General features: G+C 49.7%; 1 protein-coding gene across 1 annotated transcript; it reads right to left on the reverse strand.

The window, feature by feature from the left end:
- Window positions 1–147: 147 nt before the first annotated feature.
- Window positions 148–12,961, reverse strand: RBM38 (RNA binding motif protein 38). The gene is made up of 4 exons (XM_079543508.1): window positions 12,707–12,961; window positions 12,300–12,423; window positions 11,679–11,733; window positions 148–1,689 (listed from the first exon to the last, which is right to left on the reverse strand). The coding sequence occupies exons 1-4, from the start codon at window positions 12,950–12,952 to the stop codon at window positions 1,389–1,391; spliced, it is 726 nt and encodes a 241-aa protein (XP_079399634.1). The 5' UTR covers window positions 12,953–12,961; the 3' UTR covers window positions 148–1,388.
- Between the last annotated feature and the right edge of the window lie 2,143 nt (window positions 12,962–15,104).

Below are 15,104 nucleotides of genomic sequence, written 5' to 3' on the forward strand. Positions count from 1 at the left end.
GCTGTGCCCAGGTAGTGACCACACAACGCAGTGCTGGGCTGAGGTCCCACCCTAGCACATCGCAGACAGAGGCCAGCTGCAACAGCTTGGTTTGATACACCCTAATGCACTCCAGCCAAGCAAACATGACTCCGTAACAGTATCCAATCACTTTAAAAGTTAAAATAGTTTATTGCTGTTCTTTGTAGAAATGCACTTAACTTACATTGCCTGTTCTCTTCCTTTATTTGGCTGTTGCGTTATAAGCATAAAAAGGTCACGTTTACTCATTTGTTCAGTGAATAACACCTTTCTTCCTTTTGCTCCACTCATGATATTCTCCTAAGCTTAGCTGGCCAACAGCCCCAAATCTCTGACATAAATACTGTAAATGTCTCCATAGTTTGCAGCATTGTAACAAAAGATCTACTGAAGTAGACAAAATGTTCGGTATCCTTGGTTGGTTTTTTGTTTTTTTGCTTTTTTTTTTTTTTTTTTTGCATTTTAAAAATATACCTAAATTTGAGATAATCTTAACAGAGTAACAATTACAATAAGAAAATAGTACAGTGCGTTGACTAAAGGAATATTTGGCCCTCCGTCGAGCTGATATTCCCTTTTGCAAGTTGAAGTGATTCAGCAATTACTTAGGAACTTTTAACTACGTACAATAATTTAGTAAAATGAGAATTAAACAAGGCAGATACTTACTACTATTCTTCTGTCTGCAATTCACAGCTCATGCGAATAAAATCGCAATAAATATTAAAAAATAGTTTTTCTTTTTTTTTTTTTTTTTTTTTTTTCTCTGTAAGGCATCTCTGAGTATTACAAAGTTTTTGTACAACCAAAAAATAAGATTGCTTTTCTCCACGTTCTCCGAGTACCTCTGTACCTCAACAGTAAATAAGAAAATTGCAGGTTCGATGAGGAGGGCTGGGGGGGCAGAAAGAAGCCCACAGGTGATGGAAGCAGCCTGCGACGTGTGCGAGGAGCTGCAGTTTTCCTGTGAATCATTTCAGTCACTTTAAGAACATCTTCAAGACGCGATCTGTCCAGATTGAAAAACAACTTACCCGAAGGCCTTCTTTGCGAGCACAGTCAGACTGCGAGGCTTTGGGTTTGCCCGTAGCACTAGAAATAGCTTAGGTATTGATATGCACCTAAATAAATGGGAGACAGGTCAGGGCGACTTTTTTTTTTCCTTGTTTTTTTTTGTTTGTTTTGGTTTGGGGTTTTTTTTTTGTTGTTTTTTTTTTGTTGTTTTTTTTTTTGCATCTTGGTTTTGTTTTGTGGGTTTTTTCTTTTTGTTTTTTTTTTTTTTTTCTTTCTTTTTCTCTTTTGCCTGTTGCTTTTGTTGTCCTAATTGTCTCCTTCCATTGCAAAGGACTTGTCCCAGCAAGGCGGGCTCACTGCATGCGGTCGGGCTGCAGCTGCTGGGGCTGGTACTGCACAAAGGCGGTGGCGGGCGCTGCCGGGGTGCTGGCGGTGATGGGGGGCTGCACAGCCCCCGTGTAGCCGTAACCCACAAAGCCTGCGGCGGGAGAGGCAGCGTAGGGGTACTGGTCGTAGGCAGCTGTGGTGTACTGGGAGTAGGCTTGGCTGGCGGCGGTGTAGTCGATGTAGGGAGATGCGATGGACTGCACGGGGGTGGGGATCACCACGCTGGGCTGAATGATAGCTTGGGGGTAAACATAGTGAGGCGTGAGTCTGTGGGAGCAAAGGGAGAGGGTCAGCGAGGGGTCCGGCCCGCGTGTCCCTGCCCGTCACCTCCATGCTCCCTCCCCGTGCCCCATGGCAGCTGCGCTGGGAACAGCCCAGGGCCTTCCTCGCTGTTATCAGTTAGCACACATTTAGGCTGGTGTTTCCATAACATGGGATGTTTAGGGCAACGCTACAATGTGTTTGTTGTAAAACATGAGATATTCTTTCTGGTTTTCTTCCCCCCCCCCCCCATCATGCTCTTTGGTGGCTGTTGGGTCAGAGCAGCACTCCAGGATCACCAGTCTGTACCTTCAGTTGCTGCTGGCAGGAACCGAGCCGTGCACGGACCGAGCCATCCTGGGGATGCTTAATGCAGGACTGCCTACTCATTTGTTAGGAAATGCTAATAAGCAACTAATAAATAAATACATAAAAACAGAAGGAAAGGCCCGTGAGAAGATTTGGGGCTGCCAAAATAGTAGCTGACAGCACATTACAACCAAAAAGCAGTGCCCCGTGCCCCAAGAGGTGCCAGCCATGTGCAAAGGCTCTCCACCGGACTGCCGTGCTGCACTGAGTGACAGCAGTGACCCACACACATACCCCACACATCTCCTCATCCCCACCCCCAAACCCCACTTGCTTTGGCAAACAAAAACCAAGGTATAACTCTGCACCACACTTATGCAGATTCAGGCATTTGGGGGACTGTTGTGTGGATGTGTGTGACAGTGCATTTTCAAACGCGACCACTTTTAAAAGCCTCCCACAGGCTTTTCACACACTGCAGGCTGCTGCATGCCTGAAGCGCTTTGCGAAGCGGAGCTCAGCTGCTCAGGGACCCACTCTTCCATTTGATCCCTGTCAGAAATAGGGCAGCAGAACCCCGTGCACTGCCCCAGCCGTGGCCTGGAAGCTTCTGCAGGGCCTCTCACTCCCTCACCCCATCTGAGCACTGCCCAGGGCCTCAGCCGTGCCTTCAGTGCCCTGGGGCTGCCCCTGCCAGCAGCTACGGGGCTGTTCCCATTTGCTCTCCAGCCAGCACTGGATGCTTTCACCCGCTCTTCAGGCAGGAGAAAGGCTTTCCCCAAACAAGCACACACGTTATCTGATCTTTCTCTTGTTTTGCCACTCGCACACTGTTTTTTTCTGTAGGCAATTTGCACTATGACAGAATGATTGCTATCCTTCCTCCTTTCAGCAACTCTGTCTCCTCAGATGAAAGGAGGTGGCAGCACAGGCATGGGGCAGGATGCATGGCGGGGAGCAGCACCCCCATGTTTGGCTGATTAAATGCAATGGCCACCTCCAGAGCTCACAGGGAGCCTTTCAGTCCAGAAATACACAGTACCCAGTATCAGCCAGTGACTAACAAGAATGAAATGAGGTGACAGACGTTCACTGAATCATTTTTGTTGCAGTTGTGATCCAAATTAAGACCAGCATGGCTCAGTCAGAAGCTCCCACCAGAGCTCAGACCTCAGGCTCAATGTCCCGTGCTCGCATCAGATTGCAGCAGGCGCCTCTTCCTTGGGCCATCAAGCCTTTGCCTGTGGAATGACCCAGCTGGGCTGACAGCCTCTGGGAAATCCATCAAAGCTACACCCCATGTGAGTGCATGCTCCAGGGGCTGTCTCTAAGCACACGGCTCCTCTTGAAGCATGCTCCAAAGAGACAGCGAGCCTGCAACATCCTAGACCGCTACTTCCTCAGCAAGGAAAGTTTCCATCTCTTCAGTGCCCCTTTGAATAAAAAGCACCATTAGCTAACAAGACAAGGAGTATTCTTGTACCCTGGTTCCAGAAATAAATCCCAGCCCAGCACATACACAGGCACGCATCACACATCAGTTTACTGCACTGAAAAAACTCCAGCATCATGTTCTGTGTGAAGGGAAGGCTCTTCTGGTCTGTGGGTTTCCAGCATTTAGTTATAGGAGATTCACTACAGATATTATGGAGTCTGGGCTTCTGAATTAGCATATAGATGGAGAGTCATTTGTCAACCCAAGATAAGGTCACTTGGATTACTTGCAGCTACAAAGACAACAAAACCAGTACAGCAGACGAAGTTAACTGCTGGCTGCATTTAGCATCTCTAGAAGGTCTTGAAACACCTTTCCCTCCTTTGTTATATTTGAAAAATCTTTTAAAAAAAAAGAAACAAAAAAAAAACAACCTCCTTTGGAGTGCTGTATTTTTCTACAGATCAGCAAACTGTAACCTGAACATCTTCCAGAATGAGATGTGTTCACATGCCTTCCCTTCCTCCCTGCAGCTTTCCTCATCTCCACAACAGGCCCTGCAAGCCAGAAGAGAACGCACAGCACAAGTAGCAAACATCACCCAGGTGAGCAGCAATTGCCACCACCCCCATTGCCCCCACCTGCAGATGCAGCAGATGCTGATGGCATTGGTGGTGATGGGGGTGAAGGCCCAGCAAGAATCACTCAGACCCCTGCAAAGCGTGCTGGTCTGAGAAAGCTGGAGCTCCCGGCCCCTTCTAGCTCTGCCAGCCACACAAGAGCTGCCTTTGCCAAGGTGGGAGACAAGTGCAGTCCTCTGTCAGGAGGGACACAGCATCACACAGACACTTAGTAAACAAGAAGGGGCACGGGGCTCTCGGCAGCCTCACAGATCAGCACACAAATGCCACTGCCATGGCCAGCCATTTAGTCCTTGAAGAAAAAAAGAAACAGAGCCCTTTGTGTCTGCCACTGCAGGCACAAACGGCAGCATTTCCCCAGGAATTTGGCCTCCATTTCCACCAGAGTTGACCCGTCAGCTGCTACAGAGACACCCACACTGCCCCAACACGTGATGCCAGGACAGACGGATGTGTTTGAGCCCTCTGGATACACAGCACCAGCAGTGCTATCAGGGGATGCTGGGCTCCAGCTGGTAGGTACCACAGCAACGTAAAAACTGCCTGCGCAGAAGTAACATGTCCAACCATAGCCTGGGTGATAGGTTTGAAGAGAGATTTTGAAGAGAATTTGTGAGTCTAAGCGCATCAGACCAAAGCTGCTCTGAGAAAACCCCTGGCTGAAGTGGTGCAGCACCACTGTGGTGTAAGTGTCTGTACATCACATCCTGCCATGGCCGATGCCCCCAGGAGCAACGTTCCTGAAGGACAAGGACAGCACACATCACACAAGGAGCTGCCTGGGCTCTTTAACCCTGGGTGAAACACTGGTGTCTGGGCAATGCCTACAGCCACAGTGCCAGGCTGCAGAAATGCAACAAATTCAAGTCCTGTTCTCAAATCCAAACACAACGCAGAACGGTTTGATGCAGATTGGGACACTGATTCTGCACTGACCACTGTGCAGTTCATCAGCATTTACTGACTTGGGCTGGGCTTCAACCACTGGCATGACAGTCTTCTGATTCCTGAAATGTCCCTATTAAAGCGTGCATTGAAATGTCAATGGTTTCTGCCTCATCAGCCAGATTCCAAACAGACAAGGGTGAGCCACTGAGGCTGTGTATGTACCCTTGCCTGCTGTACTGTGACACAAACACAAATCAGCACCAAAAAAGGAAAAAAGAAAAAAATTCTGCTCATCTTGTAACTGATTTGCCTGTCTGTCTTCTGCTCTTCCTGCTCTAGTCCTTTGGAAACAGGTACATACTGGGTTTCCTGCTTGGTTGCCACAGTGTGGTGGTGGCAATGGCTGAGGAGCAGCCTGCTGCAACACTGTCCCAGGCAGGAATCAGTACAGAGCAGAAAGTGAGCATACTGCAGGATTCAATGACAACCCCTACTGATAGCTGAGCACCCCAGAACCACTGCTTAAGAAATACAAATGCCAACTATTTATGATTACTATGAACATTCATGATTTCAAACTAACTTCATTTTGTCAGGAAAAAAAGCACCATAGGGAACAGGGAGCACTGCAGTAGCTGAGAACCCAACGCAGCCCAGCGATGCCATCATTTTACAGCCTTAGCTAATCTTGACTTTGTGATGCAAACTAATGAAGGTGGATCCCACAGAAAGAAATAAAAATAAATGCCATCCACGCCTTCATCAGGAAGCACAGCCAGTGCAGAGGTGTGGAAAAGAAAGAACAAAAAAGTAAACAGAAAGAGGATGCCTATCGAAGATGAGAACACATCTCCAACAACAACCTGATCCTTTTTCTTAACCAAGAGCCTGAGAGTAACATCCTGAGCTCCACCACCAGTTAACCAGGCTCAACAATTCACAGCTTTATCCTCGGCATCTCATCTCCCACACACCCATGGGAAAAAGAAAAACCAGTAGTAATTCCAAAGAAAAGCATAGTGGGACAAACCAAAAACAGATTTGGAAAAGCAGGCTGGAAACCACTCAGGTAGAAGAGGTGGAAATAAAATCGGCCTGAAACAAGAGCCATCTGGCACCAGGGAAAAAGCCACATGGAAGTTTATCCACAGCCAGTCAGCGATCCAGAGTTATCAGCACAGCCCAAACAGACACAGACTGACCGGAGCAGCAGAAAACTCTTCACCTCAGTCATCTGCAGGTGCCTTCAGCATCAAGGAGAGAAAGCCAGTAGGATGCTACGTTCACTGCATCCATGTAGGAGGAAAACTAATGGCTCTGACAGATTATCATCCAGGAAACCCCAGAAATTCCACTTTCAACTAAGCTTTCCCACGTTCCTCTGCATTTTGGGAAGGTGCAAAAGCTACAGAAACATCTTTAAAGTCTTCTCCAGTACCTGACAAGCTTGATAATAATATATATATTAAGCTGCCTACATTTAACTGACTCTATTTCTAGCAGGCTTCTTTTTATATGATTCTTTCCACTGATTTTTAATTAAAATCTTCATACATTTATCAAAGTTCTTTCCTGGATATACAAAGTATTTTGAAGCACAGTGCTTTACCTACAGAAGAAGCAGTGAAGTAATAGGTTTTCTTTTATCAGAAATAGATAATGGATAAAACAAGCAGTTGCTCAGACAAGAAAGAAATTTGATTTCAAGTGTTTCTGGGGTGTCTGCTGCCAGCTGTGCCTTCAGCGACTGCCCCAAGCCCCCAGCGAGGGCACAGGGCAGCTGACACACACAGGGAATCAGGGTCAGTGCAATCCTGCTTAAGGGATCAAGAAATTAAGAAACAGGAGAGTAAATTTTCACTCTCAGGTCCAAGACTTTTCATCTTTTGTGATCATAAAGTATATTTAGCTCTTGTATGCAGCCTGCTCCATCTGTGGGGAAGAAGTTCTTTATAGAAGTCATATTTAGAAGTGACCCAGTGTCCTTGCTACCAAATTATCAGCACAACTGTTCCCTCATGGTGTCCCCAGCTCAGAAGCAGGCTGGTCAGAGCTGCATTTATCATTCGAATTACTGGGCATGTGTTTAATACCACAGAGTTAGGGACCAGCGGCCAGCAGCTGCGCTCAAGAAAGACGAGATCAGGAACAGGCTGGGCTGCTCTCAAAATTCAGGCACGTGCACAAATCCGCTGCCCTGGGATTAAAGTGGCAATGGATCAGAAGAGGACAGGCTTACATCTGCTGCTCCTTAGCTCCTTGCAACCAGGGGAAAGGACTTGGGTCACTGCTGCTACTGCTTTGGGACGGAGAACAGTAAATCCACCAACAGAGCCACGCAGAGGAGAGGGCACAGCTTGAGCCACGTGTTGATGAGACTAAGGCAGGGCCAGCTCAGCCCTGCTCTCCCTCACATACATCAAATGGCACAGTGAAGCCTGAATCAACAGCTCGGTCCCTAGGAAAGGTCCAGTGCTGTCCTGAGCTCAGCACCCCAGCTGTACAGCCACACATACAGTCAGTATATCAGGCTGCTCTCTCTTTGTGTCTTCTATAAAGATGCAGAACATGAGAATACTGCGTCCAAAACAACAGCACCAAGGCCTTGGCCCCAGTACCAACATTTGCCATCCTGAAGTAGACGTCCTAGTTTGCAAAGCCATCAGATCCATTTATAACTACAAGTCTATTCTTAAAAACAGCAAAAAAAAAATAAAGAGTTCTTCCTGACTGGGAATCTTTTGGTCTGAATAGCAGCAAGCATGCCTGAGAACTAGCAGCTGAAGCCATTTGGAAAACAAATTTGAGTGTTTCTTAGGAAATCACCCACCCCCAAAGCTTTCATGTTATTGGCACGCGACACACAACAGGTGCTGATGAGCCTGCCCCACAGGAGCAGCAGAGCAGCCGGGGGTCCTACAGCAAGACAGCTTTGGGACGTGGTGCAATGAAAGTCAGAGCCGGGGGTGCCAGCTGTCAGCCTGAACAGGGCAAGGGCAGCCTGTGCCTCTCTGGCCACTGAAAGTTTGTTTCTTCTTAATTTGAACTCAGTAGAGAAGTTTTAAGGATAAGCAGCTGCAAGGGAGATGGGCTGACACTGATAGGGACCTCCTTCACTTCCCACTGCAGCAAGACCAATGCATGAAATGACAAAAATCACAGAGATTTAACCATTTCCAGTGTTGCCCGGGACCACAGGCCAGCAAAATAAGCAACTACAGAAGGATGGGAGATGAAGTCTCTGGAGCAACATCTCATGTGCAGATATGGAAAGAGCTGGATACTGCAAGAGACAGCTGTAAGTTTCCAAGAGCTCAGTCACTTACTCAGCCACTGGTAGATCTCCCACACAGATAGCCCATTTGCTGAGGCACAGCCACAGGAATGCAGCTGCCATGCACCGCCTGCATACAGAGCTGAGAGCACAGCTGGGAAGAGGAGAACCAGGGAATCCCCCTCCCTGCAGGGCTCAAGCCAGCCTGGGGCAGTGGGGTCATAGAATCATTATGGCTAGGAAAGACATCAAGATTACCAAGTCCAACTGCTGAGCCTCCTCCACCAAACCACGTCCCTCAGTGTCACATCTACATGCACCTTGAAAACCTCAGGGGTGGCAACTCCACCACTTCCCTGGGCAGCCTGTGCCAGTGCCTGACCGCTGTGAGAAGAAATCTTTTCTAATATCCAACCTGAACCTCCCCTGAGGAGGAGCCCCAGAGAAGAGGACCACAATGGGAGCACAAGGCAGCTCTGCCACATCACCAATGCTCCTGGCCAAGCAGCCTATGCATGTACTCTTAGCAGCTTCCAGAGATGCTTCAGATATTTCTCAAAATTTCTTTATAGGGACATTTCAGCAGTAAGACATAAGTCAATCTGAAGAGTTCCCATCCTCTGGTCACATAAACACAGCTCCATGCCAGCTGGTAACCACAGGCAAATGCTGGGGCACTCCCACCTGCCCCCAAGCCAAGTGCAACCTACAAGCCACAGTCTGAGCCCCCAGGGCTGCTTCCCTAACCCCAGAAGCCAGATCTCCAAGTCACCCTGACACAGCCACATCCCTCACCTCACATTACTGTTAAGATCTCCAGTTACGACAGTCCAGAGACTACTTTCAAAACAGGATTTACTACCGACTCCGTGCTGTCTGCTGTGTGCCTCCTCTGCCAGGACAGCAGGAGGAAGGAGAGAGGCTCCTCATGGTTTCTCTTTCTGTTCCGCATACCCTGGGCAATATTTACAGCTGCATTTGGGTCCCTGGGGCTGTGGGGAAGCCTTCGGTTTATAAATAATCTTTACTAATGTTTGGGTAACTTTCATCATAGTTTCCATTCACGTTTTACCAAAAAACCTGCATTTTGTGGCTTGTTTCCTCCTATCTAACTGCCTCATAGATCATGGGCTGTTCATTCATTTCTTCCTTGCCACATCCAGCTTGCACACATAATACCCCACGTCCCATAAACAATCGTCACTTGGAAACTCTATGGCAATCCCTGGATGCAAACACTGCAGAGACAGAAGGTACAGGAGGGAGAACCCTGCAATACCTCGTGTGCAGCAAAGCAGAGAAAATAGAGAGCTCTGTTTAGGGAAGACCAGGATTCGCTCCACAATGCGGACAGCAAATGAGCAACAGCAAGTTGGCCGCACTTCCAAAGACTGCCAGACCCCGATAAACTCCTCATCCATCCTCAGATCCCACAGAGGACAAAGAACATCGTGAGTTCAAGGGAACACGAGAGCGGAGCCTGGCAGGCTCTTGTTTCTGCTGATCTAATGACAACACAAAGGGAAAACTGGCAGCCAAGCCCCACTGCTTGACTGAGCACCTGATGCTGTGCTCAGAAGCCACAGAACAGCCCCAGCCGTGGTGCTCAGGTAAATGGCTCCACGTTCTGCCAAACCCACATTTCTAGCCATTCTGCTCCAGTGGTGACTGAATGCAACGAAATTCATGTTTACCGATGCTTGCAAATAACGATATATAATCCTTTCTCCTTCCACCCCTCTGGTCTCCTGGTTCCTGTCTCTTGGCAACTGATAAATAATTTATAGTGCTCTCTGCTGCATGCACCAAGTGCAGCTCTGCTGGCTTAATGATGAAACCAAGAAGTGGAACAGGAGCCGCCTAGATCACAGGGAACACCTACTCACTCGATCCCACATTTTTCTGGATTTGAAGCTAAGAAGTGAACTGCTCAAAAAGAAAAACCACGTTTTCCACAGCCGCAGAGCTGTGGCTGCTGGGAGGCACACAAAGGAACAGCAGATCGTCTGCATGGGGAATAGGCAAGGGTCAGCTCCTGCCTGCACACCTCGCCTGTTTGCTCATGAAAAACCTCATAACGTGCTGGGCTTTATCACCCAGCTCTACTGTGTGCTCTCGTGCATTTTGGAAAGCCTCTGGTGGTCACATCTCAGAGGCGCTGCCTACCTCCAAGGCTCCGAAAGCTGCTGTAACTCCCAACACTCCTGAAGAACAACAGCTTCTCTATCTGTGCTATTGTGGCTCTCACACACAAAAAAAACTCCTCTTCGTTTCACGACAGATGTTCTTCAAGTCCTTCCAACAGAGCTGTGACCACTTATGAAAACTGGCATGTTTGAACTGTGCACAACGCATACACCGGAGCGCGCTATTGTGGCAACACAGCCTCTTGCACCCATAAACTCACTGGAATGAGATTACCCAGGCAGTTGGCAACTGCAGGCGTGAGGGCAGAGGAGTGAAAGTTTCTATTTTGTTGTTAGCTCGTTTTTTTTTTTTTCTTCCCCCTCATCCCTCAAAAAAAGCACAAGAAGTGCTACAAACAGAAAACAGGGAAGGGATGAAATATTTCTGTTGACAAAGGCCAAAATCCCATCTATTTATATTTGTCACATAAAAACTACAACAGAGAGGTGCTCAAAAGCCTTACAAAATGCACTACTTTCTTAATGCTCTTAGAAAATAATAATAAAAAACCTTATCAATATTCACTTTCTGAAATAGCATAGAAAAGGAAAGGCATCAATCATTAAACAGTTAAATGAAGGCAGTATGACAGTCACTATTGTTCTCGTGAAGCACACTTGTCTTTTCCCGAGCAGCTGCCAGATCCTATTAGATGTATAAAAAGAGGACTTTTCTAACCGAGCAGGGATGGTATAAGCTATTGAAAACAGCAGACAAAAGCCCACTTTTGCAGACTATTCAAGCCTTGTATAACATCTGTCCAAAATCAATTTTTGACCTAGTGTTACTTTCATTAAGTAACAGACTTTGTTTCCAATGCAATTTGTTTTCTAGGATAAAACTGTACCCCAAGCATTATTACGTGGGAAACGGCGCAGAGGAAGCAGCTCTTATTTGAGAAACACGAGAACAGAATTTGCTTAATTGCTTTGACACCTTAAGTACTGCAACAGAGAAACTGCTTTCCATATATCTGAATTCTCGTGAATTCTTGAAGCTGGCAAAGCAGCGAGCAGCGCGCCGGGTCTGCTGTGACTGAGACTTACTGAGGATAAAGGAGGATCTTTGGGAATTATATGAAAGCTGACAAATGCACAAAACTTCTGAAATCTCCACCAGAAATAAAGCACTCCCAGCATTAACAACAGCTGTTGCAACTCCCCTCTCCCGATCTGAGGCTCTTTTCACGCATTTTAAATAATGAGGAAGCTGATTTGCGATCTGATTTCCACCCGACTGTTAAGAAACAACATCCACTTACCCAAAGGGTCTCTGGATGAAGGCTGGGTGGAGCTGCTGCACACCTATGGTAAAACCTGAAAAAACATTCAGGAAAACAATATGACCGAATGGCACCCACTGTGCCCTGCGGCTCACCACACACACAGAACATCAGACCAACGCACATCCATTTTGTGTGCTGCGTGCGTGAGCAAACTTAGAGCCCCGTTTAGGAGCAAGTTCGTTTGGTGCACAGCGCGCAGCAGATGGGGATTCAGATTAAAGGATGGTGCACGAGTGCGGCCATCAGCACAGACAACGGGCACAACACCTCATCTACCGCCCGGCACCGCGGGTAAAATTAAACCCCAGGGCAAAACGCTGAAATGGATCTCGGTGCTAACGCTGACGTAACGGAGGGGAGAGCAGGAAAACAGATCGGCCGCGGAAGAAAAGGGCTTTAACTCAGTTACGTGAACTTGGGTGCGCTGTGCTGGTGTAACAGGTACAGTAATGGATACGGCACAGAGGTAACGCGACCACAGCGCGTCCTCCACCAGCAGCACCCAGGGGCGAGCAGGCAGCGTGCCGATCAGCCCGAGCACTCCTTCCGTGCCGCAGCAACCTAACAAGAGAGGGACGGACCTCTCGGGCTCCTCACCGGTTTGAATACTCCTCGGCTTTGCTCCCAGATACGCCAGGTTCACGTTTGCTTTCCTGCCATCGATGATAGGGTTGGGGTCTTTGCACGCTCGCTCAGCCGCGGCTCTGTCCGCCATGGTCACCTGGAAGGACAACCGCGTCGTTTGTAGCGACCGCGCCTCGGCAGCGCTCCGCCAACGGGCGCCCGGACCGCTTTGTTTACCGCCGCGCTTCGGTCCGGCGCTCAGCTCAGCTCCGCTCCGCTCCTCGGAGCGCCCCGTGCCCAAACGGGCTGCGTGCCCCGCACCGAGCTGCCCTCAGCCGGCGGCTCTCCTCGCCTTCCTGGCGCTCCGTTAGGGCACTTAGCGGGGCCGGTCCCGGCAGTCCCAGCGGAGCGAGGACTTTGGGGGACGCACGGAGCGGTACCGGCACCGCACCGCACCGCACCGCGCCCTTCGCCCGCGCGCAGCCCGGCCCGCAGCGCAGCGCTGGGGCGGCACTTACAAAGCCGTATCCCCGGGATTTGCCCGTCTGCCGGTCGGTGATCACCACCGCCTCCTCGATGTCCCCGAAGACTTCGAAGTACTTCCTGAGGGAGGAGTCGGTGGTGTGGTAGGGCAGCCCCCCGACGAAGATCTTGGTGAAGGTAGTGTCCTTCTGCACGGTGTGCATGGTGCCGGGCGCGGCCGGCCGCAACCGGCATCCACCCGCGGCCAGAACCCCCTCCCTCCCTCCCTGGAGGCGGCGGCGGCTCCCAGCGGCCTACAGCGGGCTCATGGCCGCGCTTTGTCCCGTCAGCGCGGGCGCCGCCCGCCCTCCCCGCCCGCCGGTGCCGGTGAGTATCGGCCGCGCGCCGCACCGCCGCCTTTGTAGGGCCGCGCCCGGCCCCGCCCCGCGCCGCACCGCCGCCGCGCAGAGGCGCTCGGGGCGCGTAGTCCGGCCCTGCGCCCGCCGGGCACCGGCGGCGGCCCCGGAGGAAGGGAGGAAGGGAGGGAGGGCCGAAGGGCGCCGGGGGCCGAGAGCGGAGTGCCGCCACACAGCCCGCCTCGGGCGCGCCGCCGGCACCGCCCGCCTCCTCCTGCTGCACTGCGAGGGCGGGGGTCTCCTGCACCGCACCGCACCAAACAACGCCGCACCAAACAACGCCGCACCAAACAACGCCGCAGCTCCCACGCCCCGGTTTCCGTCAGCCGGAGCCTCGGAGCCTTCGGCTCATCCTGCGTTATGGTTTTAGAGTGGGGCAGAAGGAGGAGTTTTGCCGGGCGATAAATGCGGGGGTAACATTTTAGCGAGAAAACCATTGAAGGGTCTGACTCCATCCTTTGGCTTCTGAACAGACTCGGCCTCTACAGACGTTTCTTCTACAGAGCCCACAGAGAAAAGCCAGTTATTTCAAGAGAAAGGAATGCATTAAGGTTGCACTCCATCGTTACTCATTAATATTTTTTCTTGCACTGCTTCCACAGCTCTAAACATCCTATGCTCCATAAGAGAAGAAAGGAAAGCCGTTAAGCTTTTCATTCCTAAAGCCCCAGACCTTAAGGCTGAGACACATTTCCACTGATTGCTGTAGGGGCAGATCAGCCAGCATCCCACAGCAGCAGCACCCTCTGAACAAGGAGCAGCCAGGGACCATCAGCCATTGGCTCCCAGCAGCACAGCCCACAGCCAGGGCACATCTCAGGGTTCAGAACGCAGCGGGAGCTGCACCTCTGTGACACTGCATCGTTGCCCTATGCCTGCATGACTTCCCCCACAAAGTGCCTTCTGGGCCACCCTCGGTGAGTAACAACCCAGTTGGCATTCAATCACCAGCCCTTAACAGCCCTCACTCTGCTCCACGTGGTGGCAGAGATTCAAACCATGCACATGGACTCCTGCCCCAAGGAAGGCAAGGCTCCTGGAGTCCTCGAAAGCCACCACAAACATCTCAGTTCTCGACACTCAAACCCATCAGAACAAAAACCATCACACATACTGTTCTCTTTTCTGCCTCACTGCACCCCACCTTTCTCTCAGGATGAGACCCAATTCCTCTTCTTTTGTGGAGACAGCAATGGGAGCTCTCTGCAGTCAGAAGAGAAGAAAGAAATGAGGATTCAATCCTCGCTCTGAATCCCACAGTACCACTGGCACTGTGGGGTGGGGGGAGCACACATTTGCTGTGCCACAGCCTGCAAGCAGGACGGGAAATGAAATCTCCTGTCTCATGATGCAGCTATTACAAACACAGCCTGAGATGTTACCCAAACACAGTGGAAAGGAAAAGAGAAAGAAAGTGAGTAAGAGTAGCTTTATAAGAGCCTATATATCTATAATAGAAAAAATAAGTGTCTATGTATATATTATAGAGATACATATAATTACTTTAATTTCGGGGGGAGCTGGCCTCCCCCTAACACCAAGCGATTTGATTCAGCCAGCAGATCAAAGCTGCAGGAGCTGATGTTTTCCCATGCTTTTATTATGGTAAGAGGAATACCTGAGAAGAGCGTGTTTTGAGCTTCTTTGGTCAACTCCTGCAGACATTGGATGTATCTCCAACTACAGAGCTGCCTTGGGAACACTGGGCAACGCTCAGCACAAAGCTGAGAGATGACTGCAAGCAAAAAGTCACAAAAGCAGCAACGCAGATCTGATATGTGTTATTGCACAGCTCTATGAAGCTCTGTGCAGTTATTAAGAACTAAAAGTACGCCGGTCACCCAACACAGAGGCAATAAAAGTCCTATCTGGCAGCAGTGTGCAACTGTCTGTACTCCTGATTTATGTGAATTGTATGGCACATCCAGAGCATCCTATCCTAATACACACTGGGAAGATT

This window comes from Tetrao urogallus (assembly GCF_951394365.1).
Source record: "Tetrao urogallus genome assembly, chromosome: 16".
In the NCBI taxonomy this organism is placed as follows: Eukaryota; Metazoa; Chordata; class Aves; order Galliformes; family Phasianidae; genus Tetrao; species Tetrao urogallus.